This window comes from Heteronotia binoei, chromosome 10 (assembly GCF_032191835.1).
Source record: "Heteronotia binoei isolate CCM8104 ecotype False Entrance Well chromosome 10, APGP_CSIRO_Hbin_v1, whole genome shotgun sequence".
Classification (NCBI taxonomy): Eukaryota; Metazoa; Chordata; class Lepidosauria; order Squamata; family Gekkonidae; genus Heteronotia; species Heteronotia binoei.
Window position 1 is genome coordinate 64521138 of NC_083232.1, and position 20137 is coordinate 64541274.

Below are 20137 nucleotides of genomic sequence, written 5' to 3' on the forward strand. Positions count from 1 at the left end.
TTAGCTTAGTATTCAAGACACAGTCCTGACCTTTCTATAAAAAACAAGAACAAGGCAAAAGTTTTACAGTGGTATAAATCACAGTTAGTGAACATGCACTCCAAAAATGGTTGAATTAGGTCTTTTTTCTCATTGATTTTGTATTTGGTTAATGATTCCAGCTCTGAGATCATAACACTATTGAAGATGTAAGATATGTATGGCCTCTTAATTTTAAGATATGTGTTGATTTTGACATTGACATAGTGAAGTGACCCAATAATGTTTTTCAATATTTTAAAATTTGCTGATGTACAAAAATACTATAGAGCTGATTCGTAATTATAACATACGGCATTGCATAAATTTCTCCCTAACTAAAAAGCTTTCTAAATTTTGACTAATCAATTGGCAAAGGTTTTGACAAATTATGCATTTAGTTTCTGACAATTTATTAATAATCTGACCTATAGTTAGTTAACTAGGGTCATAATACTGAGGTAGCAATATTGTGTGATTGGTTGAATGATTTTTATTTGGACCCATCTTAATTTCAGGATATTATAATACTTATCTGTTTCTGCGTTATGATGGGAAGTCACCATGTAATAGAAATTGAAAAGCATATGCCTTTATATGGAAGTATAGTTTAAAGAAGAATGTAATGAAGTTTTCAGATACAACAAAGGCAAAACAAACATAAATGCTAAACTTGAATAGACAAAACAGTGTATTTAAAAAAGTAATTCATATAAATGAAGAACATTAAAGTATTGCTAAGTAAATAATCCAAATATAATACTAAGAATAATGCTAGAATCTAAATTTAAAAAGAAAAAAATCAAAGTACTCAACAGTTCTTGTTTACTCAAAATGGAATCTGCCACCAAATAACTAATACCGGTAATTGTTTTCTGAATGATTGGATTCATTCAGTTTGTTCAAGTAGTGGGGACATACTTGTTTCAAACAACTGTTTGATATAGTTGAACTTAAAAGAGAGAATGGAACTAATGTCATTGAAATAAAGAGACTAGCTTAAGAAACATAACAGAAGTAGTATGACTTGGATCCCAATAGGAGAGAAATTAAAGAGCTTTAATCCAGTTTGGATGTGTAAATCACTCCTGGTCAGCATATTTTGTTACCACATTTCCAGTTAATGGAAAGTTCATTCGAGATTATATCCTAAGAACTACAAATGTATCTCTACTTGTGGAACAGACCTCTTCTTACCTCAATACTTCTATTTCCACAGCCCAACAAATCTTGATCGAATTGGTTGCCTCCCCTGCCCCCCGCACCTATAAGTTTTAGCTCCCTGGGCAACTAATACATTTGAATGCAGCTGTTCTGTATGTATAAATTAAGCAAGTATACGTTGAGGGTAGATCTGGAGCTGGACTAAACCCTACTTGCTTTGTCAGGATTGTTCCTAGCTTAAATATTCTCCAGAGACTTAAATAAATACAATCCAGCATTACAGTGTTAAAGTGACAATATTCTGTTTAAAGAAACGATTGAGGTGCATTTTCTTAAGTGTTTTGGCTCTTGTCCAGTTTCTTTGATGGAACCAGTACAGTTTTATATAGAAATGTATTTATGTAAAGTAATACAAATGTCTGGAAGCTTTTGAAGTCATTAGATGAAGATAGGATACACCTGGCTGATGAAAATACAACTTTGAAATCTGCTTTAGCCACTAGGTTCAAAAATAGATTTTTTTTTTGGGGGGGGGACTAGAAAAAGAGATATAGAAGTAAAATTCCAGTTTTTCTTTTGGAAAAATGGGAAGGGGTGTTAAAATCCTATTTTTTCCTAATGGATTATAACTCTAGCAAGATATAATTTAGAATGCAATCCTAAATAGATTTAATACCCTTTGAGATTAGAGGAGTATAACCCTATTTAGGATTGCTGTGTTCATTATCAATAGGATTTATGTGTAACTTTCTTCATGTTTATTAGATAGTCAGTGGACAAGCTAGCTGGCATTTTTGACATTCAAAGCATTTATCATTGATTTAAAATGGCCCTTCTCCTAAATACACACAATTTTAAAGTGTTGTAGATACAAAAATGAATTTTATTCATTTATTTGGATTTTTATGCCACTTCTCCAGCTAAATTGCAGTTTTTTGAAGAAAAAGCCCAGCAGGAACTCATTAGTATGCAAGGCCACACCTCTGACATCACCATCATTTGCATACTAGACCACACCTCTGACATCACCATCATTTGCATACTAGGCCACACCTCTGATATCACCGAAAGTACCATAATGTCTTTTTTGAGGAGTGGTAACAATTCTGGTCATCACACCTCAAAAAAGATACTCTAGCATTGGAAAAAGTCCAAAAATATATAGCCATATACATATATAAAGCCATAAATATATAGCCATCCCAGAAAAAAATCAAATTCCAACACACTACTCGATCACAAGAGCCAGCATGGTGTAGTGCGTAAAGGATGAAAGAGAAATAAAGCAAATAGACAGGAAAAAAGACTGACTGACAGAGGGAGGGAGGGAGGGAAGAAGGAAGGAAGGAGGGGAGTGGGAAAAGGCAAACATGGAAAAAGAAATATTGACAGAAAGAAAGAGTGGAGGAATGGAAAATAAAGCAAATAGAGAAAAAGAAAGACTGGCAAAGAAAAAATGAATGAATGAAAGGGGGAGAAAGTTGGGAAGAAAGAAAGAAAAAGGGAGGGAGGGAGAGGGGGAAATAAGGCAAACAGGGAAAAAGAAATATTGACAGAAAGACAGACAAGGAAAGAAAGAAAGAAAGAAAGAAAAAGAAAGAAAGAAAGAAAGAAAATAAAAGAAAGAAAGTGGGGGAGTGGAAAATAAAGCAGACAGAGAAGAAGAAAGACTGACAGAAAGAAAAAATGAATGAATGAAAGGGGGAGAGAGAGAGAGAGAAAGAAAGAAAGAAACTGACAGAAAGAAAGAAATAATGAATAAATGAAAGAGAGGGAGGGAGGGGGAGACAGTTGGAAACAAATAGAGAAAAAAGATTAAAAAAGAAATGAAATAGTAAGAAAGGCAAAAGGAGGGAAGGAGTGAAAGAAGGGAGGAAAGAAAGAGAAAGAAAGAAAGGAAAAGAAATAAAGAAACTGAAAGAAAGCAACTCACCTGTAAAACTGCTGACTCCCAAGAAGCCCAGGCTCTGCAGCTTGACCCCCAAGCCCCGCCAGCCTGCTGGACGTCAGGAGGCCCTGCGCAAGCGCGGTTGGCCTTCCTGAACCCCGCCAGACAGCAGGAGATGGGGAGGCCTCTGCACAACCATGGCTGACCACGGCCCCGCCCGACACTCAGACGTCCGGAGGCCCTGCACAAGCGCGGCTGGCCTCCCTGAGCCCTGCTCAACAGCGGGGGAAGCCTCCCAGGCTGAGCCAAAACACCGACTGAGCTGGAACACTACCCGGGCCAGCCAGAACGGTGTTCCAATGCATTCCGGCTCAAAAAAAGCCCTGATGAGTGGTATCAAAACATCTGAAGAAAAAGGAATGGAGACCAAGAAAGTCAATCCTAATCAGGCCTAAGTAGCACACAGAGGTGTCTTCGCTCTGTTTCCACATGGATATTTCTTGCCAGCTGGCCCAAAGCATAATCTGTTTTTACATGATGCAGTGTGCTTTCCAAGCTCAGCTCTTGAGGCTCCCATGGCTTTCCCTTTCAAATGGTAATAAAGTAAAACCTCCTGTAATCTGTCTTAAAGGGAAAATGCTGATACACCTGTGAATGGAGCCTCTATGCAAAAGTTCTGCCTTAATAGTTACATTCGCCTCCAGTATCCCCCTTTATTAGGGCTGTTAAAAAAGAAAACACTGGGGCAAGCAGAGGGGATGCTGGACTGTGAAGGCTCATCAAACTTATTGCCAGGTAAGCACAGAAGCTCAGATCTGGCAAGCAGGGAGGCAGTGAGGTAGAGGTGCCCAAGCATTGAGCAGCATGGGGGTGGCATCATTCCCATGTTCTTCAGTCCCACCTACTGCTGTTTCCCATATGTGAAACAGCATTGGGCAAACACAAAAGTAGACTTTGGGGGAATGGGTTGTCTGTCTCTTTACTTCCTCTTTACAGTATGGCAATCTGAGCACTGTAGACTGTATACTTTGAGAACTTGACATATGGAGGCAAACAGAAAAAGACAATGATTAATATAAGAAACTGTGGATTTTCCAAGGGGCTAATTTTATTTCCTAACTTTTCATAATTGCTGAAATTCCACATAACTGAGAAGACATGAAACATGTGCGACTTATTCTTCCACTCGATATGAAGGCGTTTGGATGTAGATTTCATCATAAGAAATATATTCTTCCTGTGGAAAATATTTATTTGCTATAGGGCAGTGGTAGTGGCTCAAGAGCCACAAGGGGCTCTAAGATGCCTCCTGTGGCTCTTCTGAGCATTGTTCTGCAGTGTGGTACCCGCTCTATATTTTCACAAAAGATCATTAACCGGCAGGGTTTTAGGTGAGCTGGTGTTTCCATTTTGAAATAACCATCACCAGAGGGATTGGACAATATGTAAATTGTGAGTCTCCCTCAGCTGCAAGCTCTTCACTAGGGATGGAAATAAAGAGAACTGAGAACTAGACAGGGGAAATGTGACTCTGCTAGTCCTGCTAGTCCTCTCAGTGGTCTTTGATGCCATTGACCATTGTATCCTACTGAGCCACCTCTCAGCACTATGACTAAGTACTACCCAAATAGGCAGTTTCCAGATTTTTTTGAAGAAATTAGCTTAAAGGAGGCAAAGCAAGAGTGGGTAACTGAGATTCTCACCTATGTGTAAGGGACCTTTCCCTTAGAGAACTCTCAAAATAAAGTCAGATGTTCAATTGGAAAGGGTTTTATTAAAATAGGAATAAAATTGCAAAAAGCACACATACAAACACATAGAAAACATGTGTCAAACAGATTTTTTTATTTTAACTTTCTTCTTTTGCTGTACTTATATCTAAGAATGTTGCAAAATCTTTGCCATTGAAGCTTGAAAGGCAGCATTTAATATGAGGGTAATGAAATGAATGTTCTGGAAAAATCTGAGAGAGCTCTTTCCTATTAGCATCTTTTGAGAACTATGGATAAGAGTGGAAAATATTCACACATCATTACATTTAAATTAACCAATTAATTAATTACTGTTTCACAGTCTACATTGTTGCAAATTATAATGGATAGTAAGCTGTATCTTTTAAATGACTATTGATATCTTGTGAAAAATGTCCTTGTTTTTACCCAGTGTGTAAGGAATTTATTCAGTGTAATTTTTTAAAAGCAGCAAAATAGAATTTACAGAACTAATCTGAGCTAATTAACTTATTACAAAAATGGGTAGAAACAGTAAGAGTAGCATTTAGTTTATCTAAAGAATTAATGTTCGTTAATTGCACATGGGCCCAGTAATAACTAAGCATTAACATAGGCATAATTCATTACAAAACATGGTGAACTACCCAGCTAATTTTGATATATTATGAGAAAAGCTATCTTATTCATTTCAGAGACAATTTAGCATGAATTACTAAATTATTTTTGAAGTGTCCAAAAATCTGTATGAATTTTACAATATCCATACTAATCACCAGTAAGGACAAAATGCAAAATAAGAACATTATTTCATTTGCCAGTATTCGTTGTTTTCTTTCTTATAAGCCTCAAGAAAGAGGACCCCCCCCCCCTTATTTTCCATTGTTTCTAGGGTTTTAGGAATATGACCCCAATCCATGTTTGTGACTGTGAAGGAAGATTTGTTAGTGCAGACAGTTTCTGATAAAAGAGATGCTTTACATTTCACCTAAGATGTTTATGCTTTAAACCTTGTGAAATGTAAGATGCAGAAGTAATAAATGTATCAGGAAAACAGAATGTGTATATCTTTCTGTTAATGTGTACTGGCTGACAAGTCTGAGCTTTCCAAAACAACACATTTGCTTTCCAAAAGCAACAACAGTAGACCACACCTGGCCTTTAGAACATTGAATGAAAGTACTCCTCGTATCTCGGATACCACCCTCCTATTAATACAGTCTAAAACTGCTCCAGGTGGGTAGCCGTGTTGGGTCTGAAGCAACAGAACAAAGTTAGAGTCCAGTGACACCTTTAAGACCAACAAAGTTTTATTCAGGATGTGAGCTTTCATGAGCATGCACATTTACTCAGACAGAATGACAGGTGATATCATAACCCTAACTGGTGATAGCCATATAACTAAACTTGTTATTCTTTTAATCTGTTAAAAACATCTTAATTATTCTGTATGCTAATCTGCACAAACATTCTATATGTAAGATTATTTCTGTTTCTGTTCATTCTGTCTGAGGAAGTGTGTGTGTATGAAAGCTCCCACCCTGAGTAAAACTTTGTTGGTCTTAAAGGTGCCAGTGGACACTAACTTTAGCCTAAAATTGCACTTTTTACATCTGCTTCACACTGCTGACTTGGTTAGCTTGTGATCAAGTGTCGTCCCATGAGTTTTTAAAACATGTACAAGGCCCAGTCATATACCTGTGCATTTGACTTTTTTTGCCTAAATTGCATTTGTGTCTGTTAAATTTAATTGTGCCAGCATCAGGCTAGCTTTCCAGTCTGTCAAAGCAATTTTGAATTTTGTTTGTCTTCTATTATATTAGTTATTCTTCCAGTATTGTATCAGCTACAAATTTGATCAGGATTCCCTCTACATGAAAATGTTGACAGATCAAATCATACTAGACTTGAGAGCTCTCTCCAGATGGACGAAGTGCCACTAATAAACTCAATTTGAGTACAGTTCTCCAACCAACTGTGAATCTACTTGATGGCAATATAATATAGGACAATTTTTCCAGTTTGCTAACCAAAATATCCTGGTGAATTTTATCACGTCTTGCTGAAATGAAGGTGTATTATGTCCACAGTATTCCTCTGATCCATTAGGATAGTAACCTGATCAAAAATGAGATATGTTTAGTCTTATCAAGATTTATTATTGACAAATTCATGCTTGGCTTCTACTAATTTATGTCTCATCTTTTCTTATGGTTCAAGGTGACTTACAACTGGTAGTTAAAGCATTACAATTTAAAACTAACAGAACCCCATATCTCCCTTCCCTCCCAATATGCCAACTGCCTAGCCTACCCCATCCTGACAAATAAAATAGCCTTATACCTCTTGCACCACTTCTTGAGGATTTCTAATGATGATGTTCCACTCCCTCAGGGAGCTTGTTTTGCAAAGAGGGAAAAGGTATGGGCTGTGGTTGGTGTCAGGTGGAGAAACAGCCAGAAGGTGGCAGTCTGAAGAATATAGTTGGTGCATGGACACAAATGGATGGAGACAGTCCTTTAGAAATATGGATCCTTTGGCCATTATGGTAATAACCATCACCTTGATTTGGTCTTTACAAGACAGGTGAAATATGTTCCCTTTGGCTAGCTCCTGATAATAATCGGGCTGCCACATTGAACCAGCTGCAGTTTCTGTTTTGCCTTTATGGGCAGTCCAGTGTAGAGTGCATTATAATAATCCAGCCATGAAGTTACAGAAGTGTAGATCAACATGGTAAGAAAGAAGAGAGTTGGTTTTCCAACTACAGCTGTAGAAGGCAGCCTTGGCACAACACTAACCTGCATTTTGAATAGCAATGCTAGGTCCATGAGCACCCCAAGTCTTAATCTGCTGTGCAAAAACCAGCTGAACTCCAAGACAAATGTATCCATTCCTTCTAAATTATCAGCCTTCCAACCAGCATCAACTCTGTCATGTCTGAATTTGGCATCCATTTGTTCAACTGTAGCCACCTTAATAAGAAGCCTGTAGCACTCCAAGTCTTCCACCAGCCTCATTCTAGTTGTCTGCCAGTGTGGGAGATTACCAATAAATGATCCTGCCAGCCCTTCATTCCATGCAGCTACAAGTGCCTCCACAGAGTCACTTGGAAGTTTCTCAAAACACCCTAGAGCTGCCTGAAAACCAACAGCATCCATGAATCTCCAAGGGTGGGCCATTCCGATTACAAGGGGAAGATAGCAAACTCAGCCATACCTTTGGAGGATGCTGATCTTACCATGTAAAAGATCTCCAGCTGTCTAATAAGGCCATTGGTAAACTAATAATTGGTGTAAAAAAAGGCCCAGTGTATGTTCTTTTTAATGTGCTGGAGTCATCACAACATGAGACAGACGTGGTTTTGCCATGGTAGTCCTGAAGTCCTGAGCTTGATATGACAGCCTCAGCATGTGTATTGAAATTTCCAAAGGATCACATACATATTATGTGCTATTATCTTCCCTGGTTTCCAAGTGAGACTCACTGATTTGGTTCCCTGGATTTTCCTCTTTTTTGAGAATTGGGACAATATTTGCCTCTCTCCAGTTTCTTGTTACTTTACCAGTTCTCCAGGATTTCTCCAGGGTAAGACAGAGATTCTGCAAGTACATCAGTAAGTTTCTTGAGTACCCTATAATAGGATGCAATTCATCTGTCCCAGAGGACTGTTTAGGTACTTGTGTAAGGATTTATTTACTGTATTATTTACTCTTAACATTTCAGTTATGTGGTACTGTGGCTTCAGAATTAGATCAGGTGCTCTTTGAAAAACTATTGAGTATTAGTTACATTGTGTACTGATGTTTACAGTTGAAGTGTTCTTTCCAAATAGGTGTTAAACGGTATCTGCAAAGACCATAGGCAGGCAACTATATGACTTCTGTCACAAGAACACAAAAAATATAGTGTGGGACTGGGTCAAAGCCCATCAGGTTAGCATACCATTTTCCCCAGCAGTCCAGATGCTTCTAGGAAGCTTACAAGTAGACCATGAAGGTAATGAATACCAAAATTATGGGTTCCTTCTCATAGATATGCTGCTGCTGAACCAGGATATTCCATTTAGTTTACTGAAGGGGGAGGGGAGAGAATTACAAGGGGTTTTTTTTCTTTTCAGAGCACATCTGGCTTTTTGTTAAAGATGTTTGTTTTCAATTTAGATACTTAAATTTCAAAAAGAACTTTTTATGTGTTCTTGAATGGTTTCAGAATTAAATTTAGTTTACTCAGTCAGCAAGTAGTGTCACTGAGCTTTTAATGAATAGCAGGCCTGTTGTATTAGAAGAGATGGGACCTTGTGAGAATACTTACTCTTTGGACTGCAATATCTGCTGTGCAGCCAATTGGTAAAAGTTGCTTTCATCTGTATGTGGAGTTGAACAGTGACTGGCATAGGCTGACTTTCATGAACGTTCAAAGGTCAGCATAATAATCATAAAAATACTGTAGGATTTATTTATTTTATTTTTTTTATTTTGCAGATTTATAAGCCGCCCTTTCCCATAGTGGGCTCAGGGTGGCTTCCAACATAATAAAACAATCAGAACAGTTTAAAACAATTAAAACAGTTTAAACAGTTAAAACAATTTAAAATTAAAGCAATGAAACCACCGCTCACATTAAGTCAGCATGGATGGTGTGGACAGATCAGTGCAATCAGTGCAGGAGGACCAGTTTAGATGGTAAGGATGTCCGTCCGTCTTAGCCATAGGCCTGGCGGAACAGCTCTGTTTTATAAGCCCTCCAGAATTATAACAAATCTGGGAGGACCCGAGCCTCCGTAGGGAGCCGATTCCACCAGGTCGGGGCCAGGGCTGAAAAAGCCCTGGCCCGGTTAAGGCAAACCGGATGTCCCTTGGGTCAGGGATGGTCAGAAGATGGTGACTGGATCATCTGGTTTTTCCAAGTTTTCTGTTGCTGGCACCTTATTTAACATGTTTATTTGAATTATATTTAGTGAACAAACTTTTAACAGCAAAAATTCAGCTCTGAAAAAGCTAAATTCAACTGGTATTGTAGCCATGCATTATCCCCATCCCAGAGCTTTTGGATTCCTACCCATAGTGATCACCTGCAACCCTAATTCATGAAAATGACCTTGCCTCTTCCTGTCAAGCGAATATAAAGAATACAAAGAATCCATATTGTATCTGTCTAGGAATTTCTAGACAGATACAATATGGATTATCAAAGATTTCAGGTTTTCACGGCTGGTAACATCATTAGGGTTTGTAGAGTCTTTCGGGATCAAGTGCCGTGTTCTACTGGAGAAAGTTTTCCTTCCAGACGTTTCATTCTCAGCTGCGGAGAACATCCTCGGTGGCATTGCAGCCAGAGCAGGCGCTCAGACCTTCTTGGCTGCTGTGCACCCACTCAATGCATAGCAGCCAAGAAGGTCTGAGCGCCTGCTCCGGCTGCAACGCCATTGAGGATGTTCTCCGCAGCTGAGAACGAAACGTCTGGAAGGAAAACTTTCTCCAGTAGAACACGGCACTTGATCCCGAAAGACTCTACAAACCCTAACAATATGGATTCTTTGTATTTTTTCCAAATCTAATAGGACTGAGGAAATCTAAGGAAGTAATTGTTGCATTGGGCAGTATTATTTGAGTAGTTTGGAACTGTACTGCAGAAATGTAGAAATATGTTCAGGTGTAGACACTCTAAAGGGGGTGGCAGGAGGCCCCTCATTCCCTTGCAGGGCTGCTCTGAGGCCATGTGGGCTCTATTTTCTTTTTTTTAGAAGCAGTACCCCCACAATTGTGACTGTGGGAAACATGAGCAAACTAGTATAAATGAATTAAGAAGGATATCATGTAGTTTGCCTCTTACTTCATGTTTTTGGAAAATGAGTGCCTATTAGTGAGCACTTGACCTATTAGTGTGCCTATTAGTAAACATTAGTAAAATTTGCATCGTTTGGAACTGTACTGCAAAGATGTAGAAGTACGTTCAGGTGTAGACACTCTAAGAGGAGAATGCAAAGTAGATCTTAGCCCACTGCATGGAATGCATGCAATAAAATGAGTGGCTTTCTGGATAGCGAATGACAAACATGCTTATGCTTCATGCCTGCTATATCTTATGCCATTATATTAGGGAAGAAATTGCAGAGCATGAAAATTTTCCATCCTGTGTAGTTGCTAAAGTCACAGTGACTCAATGCCATACTAAGCCAAGAAACCCTTCCCCACTCCCATTTATTTTATTGCAACTATATTATTAAATATATTGCATGCTTTTTATTTAGCATTTCATGGGTTGTTTGTGTGTGATCCACAAATCACCACATTTTTTGTATTGCTCACCACTGAAACTGAACATGCCTGAGCTAAAGTGTTACTAGCCCAGTCCACGTGAACAGAGAGGATGAAGTTGTATTAGCTTTAGAATGTGACTATTGGAATTAGGGCTGCTGTTATCTTCAGAAATATGTGGATTTGCCAGACAGTGTGCTTGCTTGTATTGCAGTTACTTTATACAGGAGTAATTTCAGAGCAAGGGCAGAGGTGTTCTGCTATGCAATTAATGCAGTTGTTCTGTGCTGTGAACTTCTGAGCCTCAGATCAGGGGCTCCCTCAAATAACTTCTATAGACAAAACATTAAATACTTTTATTCTGCATTATCCCGTGTGCAGATAGTGTACAAGTCTTTTTGCCAGTTACATGTTCTTGGAAGCTGTAGCATACAGCTAAGTATCTAGGAGAACCCTGGAAAATTAGAGGTCTGAATTAGGAAGCATGTATTTTTAGTTTGGGTCAATACAAAGATCAGTGTTTTGCAAATACTGGCATTAGGGTTGCCAAGTCCAATTCAAGAAATATCTGGGAACTTTGGGGGTGGAACCAGGAGACTTTGCGGGTGGAGCCAAGATCAAGGCTGTGACAAGCATAATTGAACTCCAAAGGGAGTTCTGGCCCTCACATTCAAAGGGACGGCACACCTTTTCAATTCCTTCCTTCCATAGGAAATAATGAAGGATAGGGGCACCTTCTTTTGAGGCTTATAGAAATGGACCCCCTGGTCCAATCTTTTTGAAACTTGGGGGGTATATTGGGGAGAGGCACTAGATGCTATACTAAAAATTTGGTGCTTCTACCCCAAAACACAGCCCCCCCCCAGAGCCCCAGATACCCGTGGATCAATTATCCATGATTTTCTATGGGAATAAATCTCCTTAGGGAATAATAGAGTTCCCAGCAGACATTTCCTTCCCCCCCCCCTGCTTTTTGACAACCCTGAAGCAGGGGGAGGGCCTCCAAACTGGGGGATCCCCTGCCCCCACCTGGGGATTGGCGACCCTGTCATTGTGTAGGGGTTTTTTTCTGGGGGAAGCTGAAGTTCTGGAACCTCTTTGTGGAAACACAATTAAAAAAAGATGTTTAAAAGTTCATGAGGGGCAGCACCTGTGTGTTTTTCCTTCATTTTACTCGTGAGAGCTCCACCACCTCTTTTTCTAGAAAAAAAAGCCCTGATAATATGGGCTGCAGTTATTTTGTGCTGTAAGTATCGGCCAAGAAAACCAACTCTGTTACGTACTGGGATGAATACAGAATTTGTTACATTACAGGGTCTTTCCTGGAAGCATAGCAAGAGTTGATGCATGTCATAGTTTGAAAATGGAGAATGCTGAGCATTTGTGATAGTTTATCCAGAGCATGCAAAAAATCTTTGCAAGAAACAGAAAAGAAATTTGATGAAGAAAGGGGTGGGGAGGAAGAGAGCCTGTAACCTTTAAACAATGTTCATTATAAAAGAAATCCCTTACTGTTCTGATTCCTGAATCTGCCCTCCTTGCTATGTTATCTTCTTTCAGATTATTTTTTTTAAAGTATTTGTTTTCCTTTCAAAAACAAGTTAGTATTCTACATGCGGCAGCTCTGGTTGCTGCCTGCTTCCGTGCCTGCCTGCATTATTTTGCAAGGCTGCTGGGAGTTTTTAAGCTGTGTGAGAATCCTGGGAGTTGGTGATGTCAGACTGGTTGGGTCATTTGAAGGTTAGCAGCCTGGGAAGGGTTCATAGAAAGTTCACTCGCATATATTAAGCAATTCAATCTTTCATTCTGTGTGACACAAGTAGTAGGAAGTGAGCTGTTCGCAGGCAGAAGGATCTATTCACTGGCAAAGGGGGATCCAGCGCTCCCAGCAAAGCCTGTTTTCTCAGCAAAACTTTGAGGATTCGCAGGATACAACAGATACTCTCTCTTCGAGGAAACCCTGAGAGACACAGAGGCTTCGGACAACATTCAGGGAGCAGATGGATAAGAAGTGAAACTTGGAATGCTGTTTGTTTCCCCCTCTTATTCTGCGGGATTGGCTGAACACAGCCTGGAAAAATGGTAAATGATCATTTGGATCAATTACAGGCTTTTAGCTGTGTTGCCTGTCATAATTCATGATTCTGGTCTGGGAAAAAGACCAACAGCCTGCGTGCCAAAAAAGGGGGCAGAGTTTGATGGAGTTGGATGTACTTTTATATGCCATTTTCCTTCCACACCTAGAGGAAGGCACTTTTGCAGACATACTGTAGAGGGGGGAATCATGTTTGACTGTATGGATGTGCTAGCAGTAAGCCCTGGTCAAATGCTGGATTTCTACACTGCAAGTCCGTCTTCCTGCATGCTCCAGGAGAAGGCTCTGAAAGCATGCTTCAGTGGATTGGCACAAACAGAGTGGCAGCACCGGCGCAGTGCTCAATGTAGGTCCCGCTATTATTTTGTTCCACTTCTTTCTCATCTGTTATTTATTTGCATGCAACAACAAAACCAAACCCACAATAAGCGATTAATGGTGCAGGTGAAAGAAGCGTTTCCCCCCCCCCCTTCACACACACACACACACACACACAGAGAGTTATGCACATGTGTGGATTGAATGGATGCATTTTGCAGAATAATGAAAATGACCACCACACTAGGTGTGTTGCAATGTTTATTGCAGTAGTGTATTCCTAGTATTTTAGCATTACAGCTAGAAAGGAATGGGTCATTATTTGTAATGTTTATTCAGTGTAGAAGGAGAATGGGAAAACTTTGCCTTTATGTACTTGCAAACTAGCTATTCTAATACTGAAAATTTTGGATTGCACTCTTCCTTCAGATGCATAAAAATACTAGTCAACAAGTTTAAAGGGACAGCATTCTGCACTCTGGGCTTGAACCATTGGGATAGGTGAAATTTAAAGTCACAAGCTTCCCTCTCTCAGTAAAACAACCCCCCACCCCAATATTTCTTTGCACTGACCTTGCTGCCACCTTTCCTTTTTAAAAAAGTTGTTTCTCTTAGAAGTCCCTGTTTTGCTAGAAAACTGACTGTGAACACCCCTCCTGTTTTGCCATTAATTATCTCAGCACTTTCAGGATCAGTAAAGAGTATGGGACTTGCATGGAAAGGAACGGCAATGCTGGTGGTGAAGATTTCTTTTTTTAATTACTATTTTGTTATCTGATCTTGACATAGTACTGGGGGAACCTAGGTGGAAAAACAGTGGCATCCTTTAAGAGTGCTGTTTCCAGCTCTGCAAAACAGCAAGAAGCAGCTCCATCCCAAGGACCACATTCTCGGCATTAAAAAGCCTTGAAGGATGCTTCGTTGCTTTGACACTGATTTAGACAAATGATGGCTATCTATCAAATTGTTTTAACATACTCTTTGATACTTCAGTGAAGCATTAACTGTAGAAGTATGCTTGGTATCATTGTATTCTTAGGCATCTCAGTTGCTCTCTTTTTTCAGAGTGCTTAATCCACAAGGGAAGGGAAAGAAATGCTCCCCACCCCCAAATGTGTGGTGGAGGCATCATTATACCTTAATGCTGAAATCAGAACATTTCTCTCATAATTATAAACTGGATCCCATTGCTAAAAAAAAAAACACGTCCAAATACTTTTTTAAAATTGCCTCTTTAAAAATGTAGAAATGAAGTTTAAAACAAAAAGAATGCACATTTTAGCTATTTAAAATTTACCATTTAAAAGTATTTCTTTGAGGGTACAAAAACATAGCAGTTTAGCAGACTATGAAAAAATTTCAGTAAAGTCCTTTAGCATGTCTGGGGAGGTTAAGTTTTGGGGGTTTTTTTTAGCAAGTTCTGCAATATATTCTAAAGTTATTGTAGCAAGTAAGATATTAAACTCAGGGCCATGGCATTAATAGCAAGGTTTGTGTGTTTTTTTTGCAGCAGGCTTCTATTAGAAATATAGTTTTGATTTATTATTGATAAATTTGATCAAACATTAGTGCTCATTTGCTAGACTTTGTCATTGAGTAGAACCAATTAAAATATGTTGTCTTTGTGCTTAGTAAGTTAAGCACAAGTTCAGCGTGCAGTGTGTAAAATGTGCCATTTTTCTTAGCTCTGGTGATATAAGATAAATTTTATAGTACAAGGGGAGCCAGTCAAAGAAAATATCAAATTGAATAAATATATAGCAAAGTTCTTCCCAGTATTCACTTTTACAGTTTTCCAAAAATTACAGTTATACCTTCAGATATACATCAACAATGTCAGTAACATGCACAGAGAACTACATAGAAGGAGTAAGTTGCATAGTTTAGATGTATTTCTCATAATGAGTATGCTGCTTATAGATCCAAACATGTGCATTCTGTAATGTGAATTTTGCAGAGGAACCGATGAGGTGATTCTGACTAAAAGTATTTTCTCTGTTTTTACTCAGTCCTTTGTACTTTTAAGTAATATATTGAAAGCCCGTCCCAAAAGTATTAGAGTCGGTTTCACTAATTTTTTTATCTTGATTATAAATTTGACCCATCTGAAATTGTTTATGTTCTCCTTGGTTTTAAATATTTCATTTATAGAGATGAAAAGTATAAGGTGGCAAGCAGGTGGTAAGGGAATAACTTGTACATTAATTAAGTACATTTAGAAAAGAGCACAACATCACCCATAAGTGTCATCAGCATTTCTATTGAGACTGTAGTGAATTAATCACTAAAATCTTTCATCAAGAGTTCATCATGTCCTTAACTTTACCCGCTTAATTCTTATGTGATTAAGTGTTTAGAAAGCCATGCTTATATTCATCTGATTTTTTTTTCGTAGCTCATAGTGTGTGGCTTCAAACTGTGCTAAAGGATGAGTTGCAATCCAAAGAAAACAGTGATCTTAAAGAAACATACCAGAATGATGATGGATTGGAGTTTAAAGTATTACCAATAAGCTCTCGTCTTAACTCTGAAGAAATTAGGTCCAGTACTCCAAAATCAAATAATAGCTTTGAAGTAGAGAATTAATCTAACATCAAGATTATGTGAATAAGTTGTTTTGTCTTAAAGTAAGATCTAGAGTCCTGTCTCACTCTACCTTGGAAGAGTGAAACACAGAGGGATTCAAAACAACTTTTACAGAATTTCAGTAGTTCATTTATTATTAGGATGGAAGCATGAATTTATTACAGCCTGATTGTTTTAAAAAATGAAGGAAAACAAATGTGGCTAACGGCCAAATTCCTTCTGTCTTTCAGTGTATCCTCTAAAGAAATATGCAGCTATTCTGGTGGTAGTGCCAGCTTTTCAACAGATATGGCATTATAAAATTTCTGAAAGGATACTGTACCTGGTTGCCTTCATGTAAAGGAGTACAGTCAAACCAATATTAAGCATTTTAAATGCTGTCTCTTTTAACAAGAGAGACAGACGCAATCACATGCTTATGTTTCTGCACTGAAATGAATGGGATTTATTACTGCTTGACTTATATAAACCACATTTCCAAGTGAGTCTTTTTTAAATTAAAGTTGTAGGATAAAAGCCCATATAAAGCCTGCTTTGAATGAAATCTACAGTTGTAAAATTCATGGCTAGACTGCAAGTTGGTTTGTGATGATAGGACTGGGTGAGTTTTTACCTTGTGTGAGTTCAAAGAAGCCCCATAACATCTGTTCTAACATACAATACAGGGCTTTATTATCTTTCCTATCTCCAGTCAGAATATAAAAACAAATACACTGAAGTGTACAACTTGAAATCTACATTCCTACGTATTGAGTTGCAGCAGGTGCTGGTGGCAAGCTCTGTGTGTCTACCACAGAAGGTTTATTTTTTTAAAAATACCTTTACTTTCTTCAAAGTTTCTAACCCAACTCCCCACTTAGTGACTGGTAAGAAACTTTTATTTGGTATAAATTTGCTAAAAAACACAATAGTACCTTTTGTTTATTCTGGATGTAAACTAACTTCATGCACTTTCAGGGCAATCTGAATCTCTTGATTTTCCCTCTGTGACAAAGAACAATTTGTTTCCAATGCGCTATCTGCTTTTTGTCTCCTCCCCTCCCTTTTCAAAACAAACCCAAACACTCCCCCTCCCCCAAGAGAAACATGAAGTTAAAGTGGGTGTTCTTGAACTTCAGGTTTGATACCGTAGTCCCAATTCATTTGTAAAGTGTTAACATGCCTTTATTACAGGCTCCTTTGAGTTTTAGCTTAGTGTTGTGTGGCAGGTGGTGGTACAATCGAGTTAATGTTAAGTTTAAAGTAAATACATTTTAGAACCTGAAGATTAGCATCCTTATTTATGACATCCCACCAAAACTTCATCTATTTCCCAAGCTGTTTATATCCTCAGTTGTCTTCAGAGCAAGGTTGCCAGCCAGGTCTCCTGAAGAACTAACCGGCACCACTGGTTTGGTGTAGTGGTTATGTGCATGGACTCAAATCTGGGAGAACCAGGTTTGATTCCCCGCTCCTCTACATCAGTGTTCCCTCTAAGCTGAGTTATTGTGAGCTAGCTCACAATTTTTTAACCTTTTTAAAGTTTTAAGTTTTTCACACATTTTTGTCTTAGCTGTGGAAAAATTACCCCAGAGCAAACTAATTTATAAGTAGCTCAAAACTTTAATACCAGTAGTTCAAGAAGCAGAATTTTTGCTCACAAAACTCCACAGCCTAGAGAGGGTATTGCTCCACATGCAGCTGCTGGGTGACCTTGGGTCAGCCACAGTTCTCACAGAGCTGTTCTCTCAAGAGCCATTCTTTGAGAGTTCTCTCAGCCCCACCTTCCTCACAGGGTGTCTGTTGTGGGGAGAGGAAAGGAAGGAGACTGTAAGCTGTTCTGAGACACTGAGTGAAGGCTAGAGTATAAATCCAGTCGCTTCTAATAATAAAGATGATGAAATGTACTCACCTTACAATGTAACAAATGTGTTGCTGATATTTCCATGTCTCTATTTTAGACAGCTGTCAAATTGAGTTTGTGTTAACATCAGTGTCACTGGTCCCATGGCAAAATACTCCATGCTTAGACTGGATGTTGTATAGGGAAGTAATACATGTGTATGAGTAAAAGGGCTGGCAAGTTGCAGCTGACTTATGATGACTCCAGCAAGGACTTTTCAGGGCAAGCAAGGACTAGAGATGGTTGGCCATTGCCTTCCTCTGCAGAACCTTCCTCGGTGGTCTTTCTTTGAGGTACTGACCCTGCTTAACATCTGAGATTTGACAAAATTGGGTTATACCATGCTGCCTTCCTTCCCAATATATTACAAAATATGTACAAAATACTAGCAGAAAATTTGTGGCACATTGGACTGTGTGTTTTATATACTGTTAGCTTTGTCCAAGGAGTCAGTATTTGTCTCAGGCGTGGTTGCTCTCTGATCTTTTCATGAAACATTCAAAAAGTAGAATCTCTAAAGATATTCATATAAATTGGTTTCAAAGAGGATTTCTGCTTCTGATAGGTAATTTGGAAAAGAAAAAAGCTTTGAAATAACCAGTGCTTATTAGGACAGGGAGAAGAGCCAGAATCTGGAAATATCAGGATAAACTTGAAATTCCAAGTGTTGTACAGTAGTGGTATGTGATGAGGAATGACCTTCTGTTTTTGTAGTTGTTGTTTAGAATCCCACTGGCTAGTTCTGAGCAAGTTCAGCCAATCACAAATATAATTACCTATGAAGAATCTTTGCAGACATACAGACAGTCAGCCCCATGCAGTGGTTAAAGAAAGCAATATGCCAGTCTTTGCACTGTGTTTTATTCTTAATGCTCCTGTCATTGCTGGAAGAGAAGTCCTAACACAGCTGGAAGAGAAGTCCTAACACCTACCAGTGCATACTTTCTGCAGATGCATAAGCAGGAGTTAGAGGCAAACTACATTATATATATTTTTTTCAACTCTTTACACTAGCTTGCCCATGTTTTCCATACCCACGCAGCAACTCTGTGGAGAGAGAAAATCCAAGTGAGCTTGTAATGGCACCATGGAGGGTGGAGGAAGGGTTACCTCCTCTCTAAGCAGTTTTCACAAACAAAAACTGCAAAGGGGGAGTTATTCTGTGGAGCAGCTAGTTCAGGAAATCCGCCCCCCCCCCATATATACATTTTTGTGCAAGAAAACTGCTGGGGGGACGGTGGCAGGTGGCCCTTCCTTTCCCTGAGGTTCTGAGGCTGTTTGGGCTCTCTTTTCTTTTTTAGAAGCAGTACCCCCACAATTGTGACTGTGGGGAACATGGACAAACTAGTATAAATGAATTAAAGAACAGTATCATGTAGTTTGCCTCTTACTTTGTGCTTTTGGAAAATGAGTGACTATTAGTGAGCATTTGACCTATTAGTGGGCCTGTTAATAAACACACTCACATGGCTCTGATCAGCCTATTTAAAAATTATTTTGTGAGTGTCTGAAGGAAAACAGATGGACGGATTTAGAATGGTGATTTATAATTAGCAGTAAATGAAATCTTGCCCAGGCAAATACATCTTGAATTGCTACATCTTCTTTTGGGGGGTGACATATTAATTTCAGCCACTTAAAACTTAGTTCAGTTCTCAAGGTATACACCATCTTTATATGGTTAGACTACACCTATATATAGCCTGACCAGTGTAAGTATTTGTGTGTATAACTCCTGCAGTCTAGTATGTATAGCATCCCTAGCTCCTGCAGTACAATATTCAAGGTAAGGCAAGACTTCAGATGGTACAACCAGCATCTTCATAAACCCAAGGCACAGATTTTTGGCTGATGAAAAGCAAAAATCCAGCAAATGCTATCTCTTCAGTTGTGGGTGTTGCATTACCGGGGAAGTGTCTCTGGTAATCTTATCCTGTATTTGTAATCTAGCACATATCTTTCTTTAAAACAGGTTTTAAAAATATTTAAATGAAAAGAGTAAGAGAGAATGGGCTGTCAGGCAAAACTTAGTCTATAGGAGTCCATTTGAATATTATCTAGCAAGAGAAGAAAAACTGCAGGAATATTGCCAAGCTAAGCTGAAATTCAGTCAATTAAAATAAAATTAAAGTTCCACATGCTGCTTCCTTGCCAATTATGGTGCTTTTACAATCACATTTCCCTTAATGCTTTTTA

General features: G+C 38.7%; 1 protein-coding gene across 2 annotated transcripts in view; it reads left to right on the top strand.

Annotated features, from left to right (window-relative positions):
• Positions 1–20137, top strand: part of RARB (retinoic acid receptor beta) — a 476807-nt gene that overhangs the window by 332247 nt on the left and 124423 nt on the right. Inside the window, exon 1 of one of the 2 annotated variants that reach the window (XM_060248798.1) lies at positions 12716–13501. The exons of the other annotated variant lie outside the window; for it this stretch is intronic. Within the exon in view, the coding sequence (XP_060104781.1) occupies positions 13147–13501 (355 nt within the window). The 5' untranslated portion in view covers positions 12716–13146. Of the gene's footprint in view, positions 1–12715; positions 13502–20137 lie in introns of those variants that run through there. 2 annotated transcript variants of the gene reach the window in all.